Source organism: Carassius carassius, chromosome 5 (genome assembly GCF_963082965.1).
Source record: "Carassius carassius chromosome 5, fCarCar2.1, whole genome shotgun sequence".
Taxonomy (NCBI): domain Eukaryota; kingdom Metazoa; phylum Chordata; class Actinopteri; order Cypriniformes; family Cyprinidae; genus Carassius; species Carassius carassius.
The window spans coordinates 20,384,221-20,406,556 of NC_081759.1; the positions used below are offsets into that span (position 1 = coordinate 20,384,221).

The 22,336-nt window shown below is 40.7% G+C and overlaps 1 protein-coding gene across 2 annotated transcripts; it reads left to right on the forward strand.

The window, feature by feature from the left end:
* The first annotated feature begins 9,456 nt into the window (after positions 1–9,456).
* Positions 9,457–13,410, forward strand: LOC132140337 (protein myomaker). Of its 2 annotated transcripts, none has more exons than XM_059549130.1 (6): positions 9,457–9,770; positions 10,693–10,807; positions 11,016–11,164; positions 11,339–11,455; positions 11,567–11,744; positions 12,706–13,410. In XM_059549130.1, exons 1-5 carry the CDS (start codon positions 9,636–9,638, stop codon positions 11,711–11,713), a joined length of 663 nt encoding a protein of 220 aa, XP_059405113.1. In that variant the 5' UTR covers positions 9,457–9,635; the 3' UTR covers positions 11,714–11,744; positions 12,706–13,410. The 2 variants fall into 2 exon arrangements, with proteins under 2 accessions (XP_059405113.1, XP_059405112.1); XM_059549129.1 differs by having other exon boundaries at positions 9,459–9,770; positions 11,567–11,707.
* The last annotated feature ends 8,926 nt before the right edge of the window (positions 13,411–22,336 follow it).

The following is a 22,336-nucleotide window of genomic DNA, read 5'->3' on the forward strand; positions in this document are numbered from 1 at the left end:
TGTGTGACGTGTACATTTATAGACCACATGTTCTCTTCGTTGCCTGTCTGTCTGCTCTGTACATTAGGGACGCTTCGCTACACTTAAAGCTCAATCAAACACTCCTCTCAACCACAGATTTGTATGGTGATAGACATACTTCAGGAGATTTGCACAGTCTGGAAGTCTGGAGGAATGGTCGCTTTTTAAAAAACCTAAAATTACAAGGCACAAAACATAGGAAAGGTTTGTGTGTGTGTCACAGAGAAGGAGAGAAGTCCTTCAGTACTTCTAAGGTGAATGGCTGTGTAGGGAAAATGCATATTGGTTGTTATGAACAGACAAGAAAAAAGAGGTTTTCCTTCAGTCTAAGCAAGGGAATGAAAAACACTCATTGTGGGTCAGAGGGAAAAAAAGTTGGGAATGAATACACAAAAATCATTTATTGCTCTCTAACTAGCTGTCTAATTCACCACACATGAATGCATTCACTACACTCATAGTCCAAACAAATGTTCTTCTCACACGACAGGCATGTTATTAGAGCCTAATTCTGCAGGGTCTGTTTGGAACAATGAATCAGCTCTGCTATGCAAACTGATTGTAAACTAAACAGATATGGGGAAATAAACAGACCTGCATTTTAAAGTCAAATGATCACTACTTTCTAGCAGTTGGTTCTTGCTATTAAGGATAATGATTTGGTCATGCTCCCGGTCTGTTTTTGAATTAATCACCAATGGTTATTCCAAAGAAATAATAGTAATAATAATAATAATAATAATCTTTATCAGAACTAAAGAAACTTGCAAAACATGCTTTTTCTCTGAAACTGTTGTTGTCCCTTAGGCCACACAGACTATTTGGTTAATGTTAACCAAAAGTCAAATGCACTTAGCTATTTAGGCATTGTTTTCGGTCTGGCTCCATTCTGGTATGGAATTTCAAACACATTTTGTGCAAACCCTGTAACAAACAAAATGTTTTGTTGTTGCAAAGTATTGTTTTCTAAGAAAAAGGGCAAAATAACCTAATGTCGTCCATGACAATATCTCATTGGATCATTAATAATTTTGTGCTTTGTACCAAGCATTTTTATTCATTTTTATTTATTTATTTATTCATTCTTGTCAACTGGTCATTCTTATATTGCTCCCTAAGTTACAGCTGAGCATGTGTACATATAAGCAGATGCTAATAAAGACGCTAATAAAAAAATAATTACCTCAGTTTAAATCAAGTGAGCCAAAATAACTTTGGATGTCCCTGCCTTAAATATAATTTCTGGAAGGTGAAACCTTTATTTTAAATGATAGTAAATGGCCCAGTACACTCTTAAAAAATAATGTTTCACGATGACATAGAAGAATAAAATAACTTTGTCTAAATGGTTCCATAAAGAACCTTCAAAACCTTTAATTTCTTTGTGGTGAAAGAAGGTTCTTCAGATTATAAAAAGGTAAGTGTTACGAATGCACACACGAAACGAGAGATCCAATCGCAGTTTTAATAGGGCAATCCAAAAATCTAAATCCAACAGGCAAAAGGTCAATAACAGAAGAGCAGTCCAAAAAACAAGAAACACGAAAAACACTAGGGAACACGAGTGTCACGGTTGGGCACCTCGTTCCACACCCTCTCCGAGGAGATGAAGAGGGTCTTCGACCAGGCCGTGGCCGGCAAGGAAGCCGCTCGTCAGCTTGCAGACCTCCAACAAGAGGACCTTGGACGAGGACTGTGTTTATATTGCGGTGGCTCAGGTCATATCCTTCGTTCATGTCCGGTAAAAGATCCAGCCCGGTAGTAAGTTTGAGGCTACTATCGGGTGGGATCTCCGCCGGGAAGACCTCAACCACATCATCGACTCTCCTTCCGGTGAAACTGCGGTGGTAGAACCACACTCACAACTATCACGCCCTTCTGGACTCTGGAGCCAAAGGTAATTTTATTGACACTGTCCTTGCATGTCACCTGAACCTTCCTGTCCTTCCCTTGTCTCGTCATATCCACGTCACGGCACTAAATGGCCAGGAACTGCCTCACGTTACTCACACCACTGAACCCATAACTCTGCTCACCTCAGGAAACCACAACAAATCCATATCCTTTTTCCTCATGGACTCCCCTGTTGCACCCATTGTTTTAGGTCATCCCTGGTTGGTCAAACACAATCCACGAGTGATTGATTGATCTGATCTGATCTGATCTGATCTCTGATCTGATCTCTGATACTGATCTTTTCTTCATCTCTCCAGGAACATGTACAACACGTCAGACGAGTGCTCCAACGATTACTTGAGAATGGTCTTTCTCAACGTGCTGCCTCAGACGATAAGATGCATCCCTGCGCGTTTTTCAGGTCAGGGGTACCTTTCATTGTTTGGACCGATCACAAGAACTTAGAGTACATTAGAATTGCCAAAAGACTCAATTCCAGGGAGGCTCGTGGGCACTTTTTTCAGGTCATTTTGATTTTTCTCTGTTGTACCGCCCGGGTTCCACGTTTGTCACGTCTTTCTGATCCTTCTGAACACCCGGTGACTCCCGAGTGTATTTTACCTGAGAATATAGTCGTCTCAGCACTCGTATGGGAGGTCGAATCAGAGGTCAAGACCTTAGAAGGGGTAACGCCTCTGCCCGGATGTCCACCGAATTGTTTATTTGTGCCAGAAGAGTTACGATCCGATGTTATTCAGTGGGGTCACTGCTCTAATGTTGCTTGTCATCCAGGGATAAGCCGAACCAAGGGTTTAGTAAAGCAATGATTCTGGTGGCCACTTATGGCTCGCGACGTTCACAATTTCATTTTGGCTTGCTCAGTTTGTGCCTGTGGTAAGTCATCTAACCGACCTCCGGATGGGCTTCTTCAACCGCTGTCTGTCCCTTCGAGACCCTGGTCACATATCACTCTAGATTTTGTTACCGCCCTCCCGCCCTCTAATGGCATGAGGGTTGTTTTGACCGTAGTGGACTGGTTCTCGAAGGCGGCACATTTCATTCCCTTGCCCAAATTACCTACAGCCAAGGAGACAGTGGTCACTGTTATTGATCACGTCTTTCGGTTACATGGCCTCCCGGTAGACGTAGTTTCAGACAGGGGATCCCAATTTATATCCAAATTTTGGAAGGAATTTTACAAATTGCTAGGAGCGACGGTTAGTCTGTCTTCGGGTTATCACCCTCAGAGTAACAGGCAATCTGAGCGAGCCAACCAAGATTTAGAGAGAACGTTGCGATGTTTAGTCTCCAAGAATCCTTCTTCCTGGAGCCAACAACTCTCTATGCTTGAGTACGCTCATAACTCGTTACCAGTGTCAGCCATGGGCCTTTCTCCGTTTCAGTGTAGTATAGGTTGCCAGCCACCTGTTTTTCCTAGTCTGGAATCTGAAGTCGCGGTACCCTCCGCTCATGCGTTTGTCCAGCGGTGCCACTGCACTTGGACAAGAGCCCGCGAGACTCTGCTCCAGGTGAGGGAGCGCACTAAGGCCAAGGCCGATCGCCACCGGTCGAAGCCTCCCGTATACGTCGTGGGTCAAAAAGTGTGGCTTTCTACTAACAACATTCTGTTCCGCTCCGTTTCTAATAAATTAGCTCCCAAATTTGGGAGCTAGTTTCCTGTCACCAAGATCATTAGTCCGGTGAAAGTCCGCTTCAAACTACCTCCAACGTACAAAAGGATTCATCCCGCCTTCCATGTGTCCAAAATTAAGCCCGTGTTTTATTCAGGCATTAATCCGCCTACCCCGGTTCCCCCACTGCCGCGTCTCGTAGATGGGGAGCCGACTTATTCGGTTAATCGGATTCTGGACTTGAGACGGAGGGGACGAGGATTCCAGTACTTGGTGGACTGGGAAGGTTACGGTCCGGAGGAGAGGAGTTGGGTACCTGCTAGGGACATACTGGATCACTCCCTGATTGATGATTTCAATCAACAGGTAGGCCCGTCTGGGAACTCCAGGAGGCGTTCCTAGAGGGGAGAGTACTGTCACAGTTGGTCTCTTGTCTCCCCGGAACCCCGTCCACTCATCTCATCTCATCTCACCGCTGGATACTCCACTTACCTTCTCGGCTCGCTTCCCCGCAGTTCCTGTGTCACCCTTTCCTGCTGCTAACTCACCACCGCACTCCGGATCCTCTGCACACCTGCATCTTCCCGGACTGTGTATCCACTGCCAAGTATTACCTGTGTTCCTGTCTTCATGTGCCTTGTTTATTCATTTCATTAAAAATCATTACCTCGTACTTGCTTCCTGCCAATCCTTTCACCAGTCGTAACAACGAGAAAGCAGGGTGACATAAAACAAGGACTCCTTGAAACAGATAGAAACAAACAGGGTATATATGGGCTGGTGAAAACAATGAAAGTGGGAACAGCTGAGTGCGATTAACAGGTGTGCAATTAACGGTGATGAATGGGACAAAGGCTTGTGGGAAATGTAGTGCCTGCAGTGGGGTGACTCTATGGGGAAGTGAGACCAGGGAAACACAGACCAGACACTGTGACAGGTAAGAAAGAGATGGTTCTTTAAGAAGCTTTGACTGAATGGTTCTTTGTGGAACCAAAAATGGTGCTTCTATGTAGTGCCTGCAGTGGGGTGACTCTATGGGGAAGTGAGACCACTAGTGGACACCCAGGGAAACACAGACCAGACACTGTGACATTACCCCCTGTCACGGTTGGTAAACCATTATCTCAGGGTTTTGCACTTTGTGGGTGAAGTCTGTGTGTTACGCATCAGCACTGATTAGTTTGTGGGCGTCTCCGCTAATTGTCATCAGCAACAGCTGTCACTCACTACTCATCCCTATATATTGGCTTGTCTAGCGTCTTGTGTTTGTGAGAGCGTTGTTTCATGTTTGTGACCTATGCTTTGCTTTCTTGTGTGTTTCTGTGTTGGATGTCCGTGTCTCCCCGGAACCCAGTCCACTCTACGCAACCCACCACCAAGCAACACCACTTACCTTCGTCACCCTCTCCTGCTGCCAACTCACCTCCGCCTTCCGGATACTTCACCCATCGCCACCATCCTGGACTGTGTATTCCTCCCAGCGTCATATTTGTGTCTCAGTAGTGTCTTGTATCATTGTCTCCATTAAATTGTGTTAACCTCGCACTTGCTTCCTGCCACTCCTTCACCCAGTCATTACACCCCCCCCCCTCTATGGAGCAGCTACCAAATGCTCCTCAGAACACAAAAACAAACCAAAGAACAAAGAGACCAGGAGGGAGGTGGATTGGTGGAGGATCAGGGGGAGGGACGGAGGGACAGGTCCATAGAGGGGAACAAGGACAGGAAGTGGAAAAAACAACAATGACAACACAAAAAGACAAGGAGGGAGGTGGACTGGTGGAGGATCAGTGGGAGGGATGGAGGACCAGGTCCATAGAGGGGAACAGAAACAAGTGAAAAAAAAAAAAAAAACAGCAAAACCAAACAAAGAGACCAGGGCTGATCAGAAAGTTTAGGGGCCCAGGGCAGTGCCGATAGGGCAGGAATCCAGGGTGGAGCAGGTGGAACTGGAGCCCACTGGGACGGCACAGGGGGAGCCGGAGCCCACCACAGCCGAGCAGACGGGATCGAAGCCCACCCGGGCAGAGCAGAGGACCACCACAGCCGTGCGAATGAGACAGAAGCCCACCAGGGCGGCACAGAGGACCACCACAGCCGTGTGGATGAGACAGAAGTCCACCAGGGTGGCGCAGAGGACCACCACAGCCGTGCGGACGAGACAGAAACCCACCAGGGAGGCGCAGAGGAACACCACAGCCGTGCGGTCAAGACAGAGGCCCACCAGGGCAGAGCAGAGGACCACCACCGTGGGGTCGATGGCACAGGAGAGCAAGTCTGGTCAGGTAAGGCTGAAATAGAGAACATGAACAGGTTAAGGATGGCCTCCGTGGCCATGATGAGATGGTAGATGGCCACCATGGCCACCATGACAGGGCAGGCGGTGAGTTCATGGATGTCCTCCATGGCCATGACAGGATAGGACGAGCACTCTGGAAGTTCGCCTGAGACGTGATGAGGCTCTGGAAGTTCAGCTGAGACGTGACGAGGCTCTGGAAGTTCAGCTGAGACGTGACGAGGCTCTGGAAGTTCAGCTGAGACGTGACAAGGCTCTGGTAGATCCATGGTGATATGACTGGGTTCAGGAAGATCAACTGTGGCTTGACTTCATTCAGGAAGATCAACTGCGGCTTGACTTGACTCATGAAGATCATTGGTGACTTGACTTTGCTCATGAAGATCATTGGTGACTTGACTTTGCTCATGAAGATCATTGGTGACTTGACTTTGCTCATGAAGATCATTGGTGACTTGACTTTGCTCATGAAGATCATTGGTGACTTGACCTTGCTCATGAAGATCATTGGTGACTTGACTTTGCTCACAGAGATCAAGAGTGACTTGACTTGGCTCATGAGGTCTAACTGTGGTTTTGCTTGACTCATGGGTGTTAATGGTGATTTGACCTGACTCAGGACGGTCAATGGTGATCTGACTAGACTCTGGTAAATTAGCGGGGACCTGATCAGTGGGGACCTGACGCGACTCTGGAGGGTCCACGGGGCCTGACGCGACTCTGGAAGGTCTCCTGTGGCTGCCATCTTGTGCAGTGGTGCTATGCTGCAGCCATCTGGTGTAGTGATGCTGGGCCGGCGTCCACCTTGTGCTGTGACGCTGGGCTGGTGGCCATCTTTTGCTGTGACGCTGGATTGGCGACCCTCTTGTGCAGTGGCGCTGGACTGGTGGCCATCTTGTGCTGTGATGCTGGATTGGCAGCCCTCTTCCCATTGAGGACGATGGTGTAGGTACCTGGTAAACCCCCAAAAGTCCAGGATCTCCAGCCCCTTCATCTCCCACTCAGGCACAGGGTCAACCAGGCAGGCGTTAAATAGTGCCTCATCATTATATCCCAGCCGTACTGCCATCATCCAAAAAATTCTGATCTAAACCACCCACCTCACTCCCCTTTTGACAGAGGGTGGTTAGGTTCAAGAGCCTCCCCCTCCGCTCCTCCATGCTGGCTGGGGAACGGATACGAAATCCCACACTGCTGGATCTGGGCACGATGGAGTCCTTCTGTTACGAATGCACACACGAAACGAGAGACCCAATTGCAGTGTTTTAATAGGGTAATCCAAAAATCTAAATCCAACAGGCAAAAGGTCAATAACAGAAGAGCTTTCCAAAAAACAAGAAACACAAAAAACACTAGGGAACACAAGAAAGCAGGGTGACATAAAAGAAGGACTCCATGAAACAGATAGAAACAAACAGAGTATATATGGACAGGTGAAAACAATGAAAGTGGGAACAGCTGAGTGCGATTAATAGGTGTGCAATTAACGTGATGAATGGGACAAAGGCTTGTGGTAAATGTAGTGCCTGCAGTGGGGTGACTCTATGGGGAAGTGAGACCAGGGAAACACAGACCAGACACTGTGACAGGTAAGAAAGAGATGGTTCTTTAAGAAGCTTTGACTGAATGGTTCTTTGTGGAACCAAAAATGGTGCTTCTATGTCATCGCTTGAAGAACCTTTTGAAGCACCTTTATTTTTAAGAGTGTATAACAGGATTGAACAGAAAGTACAGAAACTAGCTTTTTCTCATTTTCAGCTGAAAAAAACATGATATTTTTATTATACATAAATAGGTAAAAGTACATTTTTTATTACATTTCTTAATTATTTTGGTACTATGTTTAAAATGGATAATGCTGCAGAAAACCAGAAAAGTCTGGAAGAAACTGTTGAGACTGAGAACTGTTTATCATTTAAAGAAAAGTTACCTTTATTGTTTTCCAGATAGTGAATAATGATCATTTTCTCAGGCTCTCATTTCAGTCAGTTGATAAAGATAATATACAGATTTTTAAGCCAACAGTGAATCCATTCTAAAATTCTCATGCCTTAGACCAGAGGTTCTGGGAGTCAGATGAAAGTGCAGAAGATTTCAACGCCTGTATTAATATAACGATCCTGCAAATGAGTTTGCACCAGAATGTCACTGAAAGGCCTCAAATTCTGGAACCTAAAAAATGGGTTGCATACCAAAAAAAAAAAGTTAAGAAAACATGCATTTAATAAACTTTATGACTGTAAACTTACTTGACTAAGGCTAATTTCAGTCGCTGTGTCACTCAAGAATGTGGCCACAGTGAGATGGACGAGTGAAAGCAGGGATGTTGCACTTTCAGCACATGACCCCAAATTTGACTCCTCATTCCTTAGCCTTTCTAGGACAGTGACTAGTCAAGAAATCTGAGGTTTGCAATCTCTCTGTAATCTCACGTTACAGTCACTTAGAGAATGTCGGGCGTGAGGAACACTCAGCACACTGCACTCTTTGTGTTCCTCTCGCAGGTGCAACAGCTGAGAGAAGAACAGCTGTGACTGACTGGCCACAAAGTCCATAGCAAGACTCTCCCTAGTGCTCAAAATAACAAAATAAGGACTTTCCTAACTGTTGTGGACTGTGTGAAGTCTTAATTAGCAAGTCGTTAAAGCCACATCAAAAAAGCCACAGGATACTGAAATAAGACAATGGACACGTCTTTGCATATGTAGGTTAAATCGTCCCATTGCAATGCAAGAACACCAGCATTAACAGTTCATCTTGCTGTCATTTAATGTGCTAAATTTCAAAAACAATAGTTTAAATTGGAGAAACGTCACTAAGTCACATCTGTTTCCTTTTTTCATTTGGATTGGACGTGTCATTGACATCTGTTTTTATTTCTTTTCTGCCATTTACTCAGAATTAAATGGATGCTGATGGATACGTTTCTGTAGACTAAATACGGACATTTTAGATGCATAAAATAAGAGATTTAAAAGATATAAAATACATATTTCGACCACATGAAATGTGTCCAGTACAAAGTGAGAATTTGTTCTTGGGTTCCCTTCACTCGTTTAATAGGCTCCTGGTCTATCAGTACATCTGGTATGGGTCTACGCAAGACTCACTGGTCTCTAACACAACATCTTAAACCTACACCTCATCTTAACCATTCACATTTTTCTACCCTCAGAACCACATTCACGTCAAACACAGATTTGCAATGACGCATACAGGTGCTTTCTCGAGGCCAATGTCAATAACCCAAAAGAGACAGTTGTTTCTATAGCCACTGCTGAGGATCGATTCACCCATGAGAAACTCAGTGTCTGAGACTCAACACATCTCCGCCCAGACTGACCAGTATAAGAAAAATACATTTCAAAGAATTCTCTGTATGCCCAAGGGCACGCAAGGACTTTTTTCCTTTTTTTCCTATTTTGTGGAAACACTTTGACTCAGAATTGACTCCATAGATTGTGAAGTTCACTATAAATGGCTTGACTTTTGTCCCACTGCTGTTGTTCTACAATCCCAAACATGTGTGACAGAAGCATGCCATGTGATTGGAGGCCTCTCCCAGTCATCATGCAGACAGCTGCTGTCCTGATGACAGTGCACATACAGACCCCTCTGAGCCATTTAAACTTTAAAGATCCTCTGGAGGAGGTTGTGAGTGTGTGAGAGTCGCCCCTTCAGTCTCTCTTTTGGTCACTTCTCCAGAAGACCTGGTGGTTTGAAAAAAGCAGACAGTCTCTTAAGTTCTTCCAAGTTTTCCAGAAATCCTGAGGCCTTTTATTTGAGTCACAATGGGAGCGTTTATCGCCAAGATGTTGCTGCCCACCATCAGCAGTTTGGTGTTCCTGCCTGCAGCCAGTGTTGCTGCCAAGAGGGGTTTCCACATGGAGGCCATGGTCTATTTCTTCACAATGTTCTTTGTGGCGGTAAGAGAATAGATATTTTTTTATTAATGTTATAGACGTGGAGAAATATACAGTACTACGCTCTTCATCTTTACAGCTTGTGTGTCTCTTATTAGTATTGATATTCTTGTATCTAAGGGGCCGTTTACACAGAAAATGGTCTTGCGTTTAAAAAACTGAATATAGGAAAAATGGAACAAAGACAGTCTAGAGACAAGTTTTTAAAAGTAGAACTTATTTTAACCTGACATTCCTCTTAAAAATTTTCTGTTTACAAACCTACATAGACATACTAGGTGTGATATTTTTATTTTAACCGAAGACAAATCTGGGATTGGTTATTTGACTGATTGATAAATGCAATATACTTCAGTATATAATACTTTCTTGGGCCATTCACAATGTACATTATTGTGTTAAAAAAGCAGCAAGACTACGAAATGGTCAAAAATGTGAAAAAACAAAAAACAAAAAAACACCTACATAGAAAGTGCAAGGCATAAATGAAGAATTTTTTTATTTATTCACTTATTTTATATATTACATTTAACCCTAGATATATATGCTGCACATGTACACAACTGTAAAAAAAGCTTTGAGACATGGCACAATTGTTAATGACGTCCATCAAGCTTTAAGTACAAAGCAATAAAAAAGACCATTGGAACACGAAACACATTCTATGTGAACTGGCCCTAAATTCTCAACTCATTACCAAACAAACAATGAAAAATCATTTACAAAACTTAGGCTACTGTAGTTTGTTCAGCCTGATAGCATTACTGAAGGCAAAAAGGCCTTCTTCATATTTTTTTCCAGACAAGAACGTGGAAAGTTTCATCTAATCTATCTTAGAGCCTTTTAAATTTACATTTATGTTCTCAGCCGAAACCTTTCTTTTATGGTGACTTAGCAGTCATGTGTTTTCTCCATTTGTGCTCAGATTTACCATGCATGTGATGGTCCAGGCTTGTCCATTCTCTGTTTCATGAAGTATGAGATCCTGGAGTACTTCAGCGTGTATGGCACAGCTATCTCCATGTGGGTCACGCTACTAGGTAAGCAAATAGCATCTCTGTATCCTCATGGTGAGCAAATCTTAATCAAAGTATGACATACAGTAGAAATGCACTCCCACGCAGGTCAAACAGCCAAGCAAAGTGATTTAAAATAGGATACTATTTTTCGTGAGCAGTGTGACAAGTGTTTATAACTTGCATTCTGTGGTGTCATGTCAAAGATACGTGTCCATTTGCTCTTATCCAGCACTGGGAGATTTCGATGAACCCAAGAGGTCTTCGCTCACCATGTTTGGGGTGTTGACATCGGCTGTGAGAATCTACCAGGACCGCTTAGGCTACGGCATCTACTCCGGCCCCATTGGAACAGCTGTCTTTATGATAACAGTCAAATGGGTGAGTTTGAGAGACATCAGATGCTGTTCTTATGGTGCTTTTAAGAGCAGAGCTCCAAATAAACTTGACGAGGAACTGTGTTTTGCTCATATTGACAACATGGAAACTCAAACTTTTATTATCTACCACAAATGCTTTCACAAGGTTTTACAATACTGTTTTGCTTTGCTCCAGTTACAAAAAATGAAGGAAAAAAAAGGTCTTTATCCAGACAAAAGTGTTTACACTCAACAAGTGGGGCCAGGGTTTTGCTTCGGTGCTCTTGCTTTGATGCTTCGCTTCTATTTCGAGGTAAAAACATAAATGTGCAGCTCTACTACAACTAGAGAAACACATTACACAGTTTGTTAGAAAAGCATGTTTGCGTAACAGCGGTAATGACTTGCTCATTTATACCTGCAGGAGTGGGACTACGCTTATGTCCACAGTTTCTACCATGTGTCACTGGCTGTGTCCTTCATTCTGCTGCTCCCCAAGAAGAACCGTTATGCCGGGACGGGACGTAACGCAGCCAAACTCAAATGCTACACCCTCTGTTGCTGTGTATGATGCATCTTTTTATCTGAGCGAAGCTGTAGAGGTGATCCTCACCCTGAAAGCTACTTTAAGATGACAAACAGTCTCATAGTGAGCATTTAAAGGGATTGTTCACTCAAAATAATATTTGTCATTATTTTCTCTCATGTCATCTCCAAACCTGTATGACTTTGTTGTACTGTGGAACAAAATATTTGACTTTTTTAGTGTGGTACTGATTGCTCTTTTTCATGTGAAAGAAGCAAGTGGGGACTTGATCTATCAAGCTTGAAAAATTATATTAAACCCCTATATTAATAATCCATTCAACTTTGGAGAAACAAACCATAATATGTTGTTTTTCTCTAAAAATACCCATCCTAGCTCTCCTTGGCCTGTTGTCAAGAGCTCATAAGATAAGCTTCAATGTCAGACTGTCAGAAACATTCATTTGAGTCAGATCTTTTCAGTGAATTACTTGATTCAGTTCACAGGGCTGAATGGTTTGGCCGCGAATTGAACTTGCCTTTCAATGATTAGTTTGTAACAGTTATCAGTTCACTGGAAATAATTCACTTGTAGCAATTATCAAATCTCCAGAACTCATCTTGTTTGTTTTAGATTATTTATGAAATTCTACAGCACTTTTGTAATATTATTAACTGTATAATCTCCTTCACTTACACTTTTTTTCATAAAACTTCAGAAGACTTGGAATATAGTGTTTGAGTCGTATGGACCACTTTTATGGTACTTTAATAATTCTGCAGTAGTTAATACTTTATAATAGACTTTTAAATTAAGAATCAGTTTTAAAGCCTCAGTCCTCATTCATTGCAATTGCACTAATTGCAATAGCTACCAGTACATTTTTTCTTTAACAGAAGAAAACAAAGTCATACAGGTTTGGAACAACATGGGGGTGATTAAATGGTGACAGAATTGTCATTTTTGGGTGAATTATACCTTTAACTTTCCAGAGATTGTCCATCATGTTAATTACATTCCTTCTCTCAACTTCACAGCCTCAGATGAAGGAAAAAGCACGGACTATCTGGACTACTCCTCAAAAACCCTGGATGCGGACCTGTGGTCCTGGCCTGCCATTACACAAATCCCGGCCACGCACCATGTAATGCAAGAAACTGTGTCTGTTAACAGCACTCTGAAAGTGACAACAGTTATACGACCTCCCAGCAGGCCAAGTATGCCTTGGACAACTTATTTGCAGGGATAGCATGATGCCCGATTGATTTTTAAAGACGCATGGCAAGATAAGGATTGTGACAGCGAAGAATCTCCATCACAAGAAGAGTTCATTTGAAAAGAAAAGAGAAATAACCAAGACTGGATTTGATTCATCAAACCCAGCTGGAAGGTTTATGAGTCACAAAAAATCAGCAGACGTATTATCTATCCAAAATGAATAAACTGTCTTTCAAAGATTCCTCAGTAGGGACCACTTGTCTATGTCCATTTAAGAGACTGTAAAAGAGGCCATTTAATTCTTTATATTCGTCTGTTTGTGCCAGACAGGTCAGACATCATCTGGGTACAACTAAACTCTACACTAAACCTACAAAGAAGCAAACAAACGGTTCGATTTAGCTGCGGATTGAGGGAGGATACATTTTGGGGTTTTTATGTAAATAAATATATTTATTTATTACACTTTAATTGTATGTATCAAATGTCATTTTTAATTTTTAAATAAAATATTGTTTTCAGGATTTATTGTAGTATTTATTTTGAACACACTGTGTTTGTGTCTATTCAAGGGAAATTAACTGTTATATTATGATGTTGAAGAAAGAAAAATCTTGTGGCTTTCTTTAAACTTCATTGAATTTCAGACTTCAGTCCATTTAAGTCAGTCCATCTGCACGCTCCTAACACTCTCCAAAAATTACAAACACACATGGCATGTTTTAGACAAAACAGTCTCCCGGCAAACGTGAATGAAATTTTGGTCTGCAAAGACCTCTTTGACTAGAGGCCAGGCCGCCGGCTCCTGTGCCTAGAGAAAGGTGTTTTTGTCTGGGGGGGAAGCTGGCAACTTGTGATTCCCCTGGCTGTCTGTCCTAATCTGCCAAAAAGTGTAACCTTACGCTTTTATTACACCAGTGTGAAGCACTTTTGGGCGTCTTTGACCACTGTCTGTTTAAAACCACTTTGTTTGTGGTCTCCCCACACACACACACACACACTGTCTGAGGAAACTCCACCAAGCCCCACCACCATGAGGTTCATTCGAAAGCAAATGTACCTAGACTGCTGGCTGGCAGCATTAAAGCCCATCTGCCACAGCCCTCTTCCACTTCTCAGCCTCTTTTTTTTTAGGTAATTTATTTAAAACAAGAAGATCAACTTCCTTCTTCCTCAGACATGTTCTTTGGTGTCAAATGTCAAACTAAGTACACTTCTTAAAAACTATTCTATCCTGTACTTGCCAGTATGTACACATAGAAGAAGTGAATGAAAAGCTGATGTTAACTATATGTTAGTTCCTAAATGAGCTTCGTGCAAAAAAAATATGGATATACGGACTGAAAAAAATATGATACTCACACACACACACACACACACATACACATTAGCTATAATAAGAGGAATTTACTGAAGATAAAACTGAGGTCGAAAAAACATTTTGTTAGTCAATGTTTAATTTAGTTTACTTACTAATAAAGTTGGGAATATTCTCTTCAATAGACCTTGGGCCCTATTTTAATGATCTAAGCGCATGGTGTCTCCGTCGGCGAGCTAGGTCGTGATTTCAGCAACCAGCTCCCAATTTTTGCCCATTTTCGATTATCTTGGCAGTGACGTGCTGTGACGTGCTGCAAAGATGGCGACAGCTGGCTCTGTCTACTTTTTGCTTCAAAAATGCTCTTTGGAAACCTATGGGTGATGTCACGGACATATGTCCATGTTTTATACAATCTATGGTCCGAATCCATTTTTGCTAGTTTAACGACAGGAATGGGTGCATATTACTAACGTGCTCTTTAAATAACAAAGAAAAAATATTGTGGCAGACTTCAGACCAGGTTTGAGTTGGTCTATAGAGCAGTCTATTTTCAGTTCCTCAAAACAGCAAAGCGACAACAATGCGCCTGAACACACCTATTTTTAGACCATCATGCCCATGGGTGCACAAATGGGATTTTGTTTTTAGTGAACTGAACTGAACCACTGAAATAAAAATGCACTTTAAATACATGCTACAGCCTTTTAACTTTTTCAGCATGCTCACCTGATTTTCAGATATTTTATTTCCAGCACACCCAATAAAGTAACAAAGCACATATGCAAGCATGCAAACACATCTTCGTCATCACGATATAACAATATATGATCACGCAATATTGATAGGTTCAAATGTTTTTTATTGTTTAGAGAAAGAATGAAACTAACATCATGAAAATGAGTTGTATACAGAGCATGAAGCATGAGGCCTCACAGTGCCCTGGAGACAAACATGAGCTCATCTGCTTTATGCATACAAATGATGACAAATAAACAAAACAGCATGTTCCAATCCCAAACTTGTATTGTTGCATGTAACAGCATGTAAACTTCTTCAAGAAAAAACTAACTCTGTTCTAAAACACCCAGCTGATTTTTTAAGTCAGCCCAAATATCTTTAATTAGCTGGTTTTAGATATGCTTGATAAGAGTTGAAAATAAATAACTGGCTTAACCACCTTCAACCTAAGTTAAGTTTGACATGGAACACTAGCATAATGTTTAATGCACAATTTATACCAGAATTTTCAAAGGCATACTGATTCAAATACTTATTGTTTAAAAAAAAATAGCATGCTTTGATATATTTCAAAAAGTAATAAGCAACACTGCTGTCTCATAACCTAACTCCATTGTGTGCTTAATTCAGCTTGTGTAGTGCAGTCAACGTTATCTAGGCTTATTTTGTGTAAAAATGTCTAACTCTAGGCAGTGCAGTCCAATCAAATAATGAGTAAAGAGTTTAAAGAAATGGCTCACCCAAAAACTTAAAGACATTAATTTAAGGACGAGTTGTGTGAATTACTTTGGACTGTCATTCTGACGGCACCCATTCACTTCAGAGGATCCACCGGTGAGCAAGTGATGTAACGCTTAATGTCTTCAAATATGTTCCGGTGAAGAAACAAACTCAACTACATCTTTGTTGGCCTGAGGGTAAATTTTCAGCAAACATAAATTTTTGGGTGAACTATTCTTTGTAAGAAGGACAAGTTCACTTAACATCACTTTTGGTTTTTGTGCACACTGGAAATGTCAGGTCAAGTCTGACATTTCCAATGTGTTTTGGGACACAAAAAGCCACACCATGTATTCTGGTTGTACACTAAACTGTAATGTAAGCTGAAATACACTACAAAACGTTTGTCCCCTAATTTACAGTAAAAGCTGTCAGTAGAGAAAAACTGCAACAGTTTTTAAAGCTGTGAGCTGACAAAAATGACATTGATCTAGGACTTTTATACACTGTGTGCCATTGTCAAGACTGTAAGTCTATCCCTCACAGCCTAATTTTCATCTGTGTTAAAATCAATAAGGCGTCTAAAATGATTAAGGTCTAATGTGATGATAATAACTGTGTAACTTCAAATCGTCAACAAAGATAAACTTTAAGGCAAGTGAAGATTATAAATCACCACACAGCTGAGGGAATGCCTTCTTCGCAGTCTACATAACCGTAGACTGGACTAAATGGTCAGTTTCAGAAATTAAAGTCTTTATTTCATGTATGCTTTCTTTTTGCACAAGGACAATAAATGTCAGAAAATGACGTCTGATTGTTCCATTGTTGCAATGCCAAAAAATCTCAGGCTGTCTCCTCTAGGGGCTGAAAACATGTGTCACTATTAGCAAGGGAGTGTAAACGTCTGTGATAAAAGTCTGGGATCAGCTGCCAGTGGTGTTTTTATCCTGTTCTCTTTTCTCGCTCACTTTCTCAGCTGTTTCCCCAGCTGCTGAGGACCTCTGAGCTGCAACAGCTGCTATGAACAAAACAACTCCCAAAGCATTAAAACAAGGAATTGACTCAATCAAATATAATGCCAAAACAATCTCTAACCTTCAAGGAAATATAGTACATAATTCATATATTCATCTCATTTCAAAACTTTACACAAAACTCTTTTTTTTTAAACATTTGATTTTTTTTTATGTTCAGTGACAGTCTTCAAAGTTTGAACTCCAGTGTTCTTCAAAATGTCTTTGTTTGTCCACAGAAGAAAGAAAGCCATACAGGTTCAGAAAGTGACTAAATTATGAAAAATCCCTTTAAGTCTAAAACCCAAATTATTAAGGGAATTACAGATTATCCAGTCACCAGAAATGCTGGGACCAATTCATACCAGTGAGCCTTCAACAATTGAGCCCAAAGCCCCCAAATTTCCTCCACACATACGGCCGTTCCCAAGTGCTAGACTCTTCACGTACGGGGTGGTGAAGGGCCAGACGGGGCCCGTCATAGTACAGGGGCTGCCTCTGCTGCAGGGCTCTTTTCACAGCTTGATTCAACTGACACCATAAACAGAAGAGATTCATGTCACAAGTTAAAAGATTTAGCCTTTCCAAGGAAACACACACATTTAACTGGGAATGAAATCATAAAAAATGAAAGAAATATAACTGGAGTAAATCATTTGTTATTTATTCAACACGTTTTTACAGTGGACTGAAAGCGTTTTTTTTTTGGGGTGTTTTTTTTTTATTGTTTTGAATGTAATATAAACACTATTAGTTTTATATGGAAAATATTTTTTGCCCATTTTTAACCAAATTTGAACTTCAATAGTGAATAATTCCACACTTTTAAGAAATACAGCCATTTAAAACTGTGCTAAGATGATACATATATATATATATATATATATATATATATATATATATATAAATTGTAGTACTAAATAAGCACTTTCAAATAATTTCTTCAGGATGAGGTAATAGCTTTTCTAAGAAGACTGGGAAAATGGTTCTTTGCCTTCACAGGTAAAGATTAAATTATAAAACAATCATTTCAAACATTAATAATTTGCATTATTAATTTTAAACAGCTAAAAACTACCTTGGGAAATAAAAACATAAAAATATACAGGTGTATGTCAATGAATTAGAAAGTCATGGAAAAGTTCATTTATTTCAGTAATTCAAATCAAATTGTGAAACTCGTGTATTAAATAAATTCATTGCACACACACTGAAGTAGTTTAAGTCTTTGGTTCTTTTAATTGAGATGAATTTGGCTCACATTTAACAAAAACCCACCAACAAATCTCAACAAATTAGATTATGGTGACATGCCAAGCAGCTAATCAACTCAAAACACCTGCAAAGGTTTCCTGAGCCTCAAAATGGTCTCTCAATTTGGTTCAGTAGGCTACACAATCATGGGGAAGACTGCTGATCTAACAATTCTCCAGAAGACAATCATTGACAACCTTCACAAGGATGTTAATGTTAACAAACATTAATTGCCAAAGAAGCTGGCTGTTCACAGAGTGCTGTATCCAAGCATGTTAACAGAAGGTTGAGTGGAAGGAAAAAGTGTGGAAGGAAAAGATTCACAACCAACCAAGAGAACCGCAGCCTTATTGTCAAGCAAAATTGATTCAAGAATTTGAGTGAACTCCACAAGGAATGGACTGAGGCTGGGGTCAAGGCATCAAGAGCCACTAAATGTAAAATGTAAATTAAAAAATTCAAATTAAAAAATTCAAATTTAAAAATTCAAATTTAAAAATTCAAATTTAAAAATTCAAATTTTAAATTTAAAAATTTAAATGTATGCATTTAGCAGACGCTTTTATCCAAAGCGACTTACAGTGCATTCAGACTATCAATTTTTACCTATCATGTGTTCCCGGGGGAATCTAACCCCCAACCACTACACACAGATGTGTAAAGGAATTTGCTGAACCAGAGACAATGTCAGAGGCATCTTACCTGGGCTAAGAAGAAGAAGAAGAAGTGGAAGAAGCTCATTGCCCAAGTTGAAGTCCAGTGTTAAGTTTCCACAGTCTGTGATGATTTGGGGTGCAATGTCATCTGCTGGTGTTTGTCTATTGAGTTTTTTGAAAACCACTGAAAAGTCACTGCACCCGTTTGCCAATAAATTCTGGAGCACTTCATGCTTCCTTCTGCTGACCAGCTTTTTGATTTGATTGAAGATGTTGATTTCATTTTTAGCAAGATTTGGCACCTGCCCACACTGCCAAAAGCACCAAAAGTTGGTTAAATGACAATGTTGTTGGTGTGCTTGACTGGCCAGCAAACTCACCAGATCTGAACCCCATAGAGAATCTATATGCTATTGTCAAGAGGAAAATTAGAAACAAGAGACCAAAAAATGCAAATGAGCTGAAGGCCACTGTCAAAGAAACCTGGGCTTCCATACCACCTCAGCAGTGCCACAAACTGATCACCTCCATGCCACGCCGAATTGAGGCAGTAATTCAAGCAAAAGGAGCCCCTACCAAGTATTGAGCACATGTACAGTAAATTAACATACTTTTCAGAAGGCCAAAAATTCACCAAAATTATTTAAATGTTTTTAATTGGTACTATGAAGTATTCTAAATTGTTGAGATATTGATTTGGTGGGTTTTTGTTTAATGTGAGCCAAAATCATCACAATTAAAAGAACCAAAGACTTAAACTACTTCAGTTTTTGTGCATTGAATTTACTTAATTCACAAGTTTCACAATTTGAGTTGAATTACTGAAATAAACGAACTTTTCCACGACATTCTAATTTATTGAGATGCACCTGTATTACTGATCCCAAAAATATCAGTGATCATGTGTCTTTAGTGTGGGTGATACTGTTGGAGCCCGGTCTCATGAAAATGTGTATCAATAGCACAATTTTCAGTTTCTATTTGGCGTGCTATTTATATGCAGAAATTTACTTTGGCGTGCATATGATACGCATGTGTTTGGCGTGGACACTGTGATTTTGCCAAGTAAGACATGTTCCTGAATCAACATCTTTTGATGATCCTGGATCAACAGTATTATCAAACAATATAGACTTAACCCAATCCCTACCCCTAAACCTAACCTTACCCATAATATATTCCTAAAATCAGTGGAAAATGATAGCTGATTAACAAGAGTGTAGAAGCACCTAACCCTGATTGTAAGCCAAAAAAGATAGTTAAATCTTTACTCTGATTGGTTGATTGAAATGTTGTTCCAGGATCAACAAGGATGTTGATCAAGGAACATGTTGTACTTGTTGAATTCACGCTTACCACATATAATATGCAGTTTTCGTGTGTATATTATATGCACGCCAAAGTCAATTTCTGCATATAAATAGTACGCCAAATAGAAAAAGAAACTTGTGGTATTTATATGCACTTTCATGAGATGTAGTTGTAATGTGGCTCTCTATCACTGTATAGGTCAGTACAACAGTACAACACCAGCAGCAAAAATTATATGTGTAGATCTGGCACATGTCTACCTGATGTTTTCTCTTGACTAGCTTGCACTCCACCTCTCTTGGAGTGACAGATGGCTTCATCATCAGCTCTGGACCATTTTCAGCCTGTAACTTCTGTGAGGATGTTTGTGACTGACTCTCCTCCTTGGCAAGGGCATCCTGCTAATTCTAGCAGAAGGAATGGAGCTCTTAAGACTAAAAGCTGATTCCTAGCAATAAACCTAAAGTCTTCTGATGATAAGAGAACCCAGCATCTCTACAATCAAACTAAATCATAGTGAGTTTGATTTAGTGGATGACGACAACTGGATGACGAGTAATTTCTTACTGCTAAATTCTGAAAAAACAGAGGTGTTAATTATAGGACCTAAAAACTCAGCTTGTAATAACCTAGAACACTGTCTAAGACTTGATGGTTGCTCTGTCAATTCTTCGTCATCAGTTAGGAACCTAGGTGTGCTATTTGATCGCAATCTTTCCTTAGAAAGCCACGTTTCTAGCATTTGTAAAACTGCATTTTTCCATCTCAAAAATATATCTAAATTACGGCCTATGCTCTCAATGTCAAATGCAGAAATGTTAATCCATGCATTTATGACCTCAAGGTTAGATTATTGTAATGCTTTATTGGGTGGTTGTTCTGCACGCTTAGTAAACAAACTACAGCTAGTCCAAAATGCAGCAGCAAGAGTTCTTACTAGAACCAGGAAGTATGACCATATTAGCCCGGTCCTGTCAACACTGCACTGGCTCCCTATCAAGCATCGCATAGATTTTAAAATATTGCTTATTATTTATAAAGCCCTGAATGGTTTAGCACCTCAGTATTTGAATGAGCTCCTTTTACATTATAATCCTCTACGTCCGCTACGTTCTCAAAACTCAGGCAATTTGATAATACCTAGAATATCAAAATCAACTGCAAGCGGCAGATCCTTTTCCTATTTGGCGCCCAAACTCTGGAATAACCTACCTAACATTGTTCGGGAGGCAGACACACTCTTGCAGTTTAAATCTAGATTAAAGACCCATCTCTTTAACCTGGCATACACATAACATACTAATATGCTTTTATTATCCAAATCCGTTAAAGGATTTTTAGGCTGCATTAATTAGGTAAACCGGAACCGGAAACACTTCCCATAACAACATATGTACTTACTACATCATTAGAAGAATGGCATCTACGCTAATATTTGTCTGTTTCTCTCTTGTTCCGAGGTCACCGTGGCCACCAGATCCAGTTTGTGTCCAGATCAGAGGGTCACTGCAGTCACCCGGATCCAGTACGTATCCAGACCAGATGCTGGATCAGCACCTAGAAAGGACCTCTACATCCCTGAAAGACAGCGGAGACCAGGACAACTAGAGCCTCAGATACAGATCCCCTGTAAAGACCTTGTCTCAGAGGACCACCAGGACAAGACCACAGGAAACAGATGATTCTTCTGCACAATCTGACTTTGCTGCAGCCTGGAATTGAACTACTGGTTTCGTCTGGTCAGAGGAGAACTGGCCCCACAACTGAGCCTGGTTTCTCCCAAGGTTTTTTTCTCCATTCTGTCACCGATGGAGTTTCGGTTCCTTACCGCTGTCGCCTCTGGCTTGCTTAGTTGGGGACACTTCATCTACAGCGATATCGTTGACTTGATTGCAAATAAATGCACAGACACTATTTAACTGAACAGAGATGACATAACTGAATCCAATGATGAACTGCCTTTAACAATCATTTTTGCATTATTGACACTGTTTTCCTAATGAATGTTGTTCAGTTGCTTTGACGCAATGTATTTTGTTTAAAGCGCTATATAAATAAAGGTGACATTGACATTGACATTGACATTGAGTTTATTCATCAGCACGCTCACAAACCTTGACTAGTCTGAAAGCCTGAATCTTTGCCATCTGCTGGGTTTTGACTGACTGTGCAGTGGCACAGGACATAATAGCTGTCAAGGAGCATTGTGGGAGCAGACTCGACAGCAAAGGCAACACGTAAAATGAGATTTAGGAATGATAAACGACATTTAAAGATGGTCTTAGATAAAACAATTAAATTACGTTTTATACACTTGTTTTTCTTAAAGTCATTATTTTCATGTCCAGTTTAAAAAATTTAGATAAAAATACATTTATTTCACATGAAATATTTGTTATTTTTTTAAGCCATTGTCTATTTCTAAGCCTATTTT

Bases quoted from the DNA above. Each gene is read 5' to 3' on its own strand.
- LOC132140337 (XM_059549129.1), top strand. From the start codon at position 9,636: ATGGGAGCGTTTATCGCCAAGATGTTGCTGCCCACCATCAGCAGTTTG. The intron at 11,165-11,338 runs GTGAGTTTGAGA...GCTTTGCTCCAG, and splicing joins TTATGATAACAGTCAAATGG to TTACAAAAAATGAAGGAAAA. The intron at 11,708-12,705 runs GTATGATGCATC...TCAACTTCACAG, and splicing joins GCTACACCCTCTGTTGCTGT to CCTCAGATGAAGGAAAAAGC.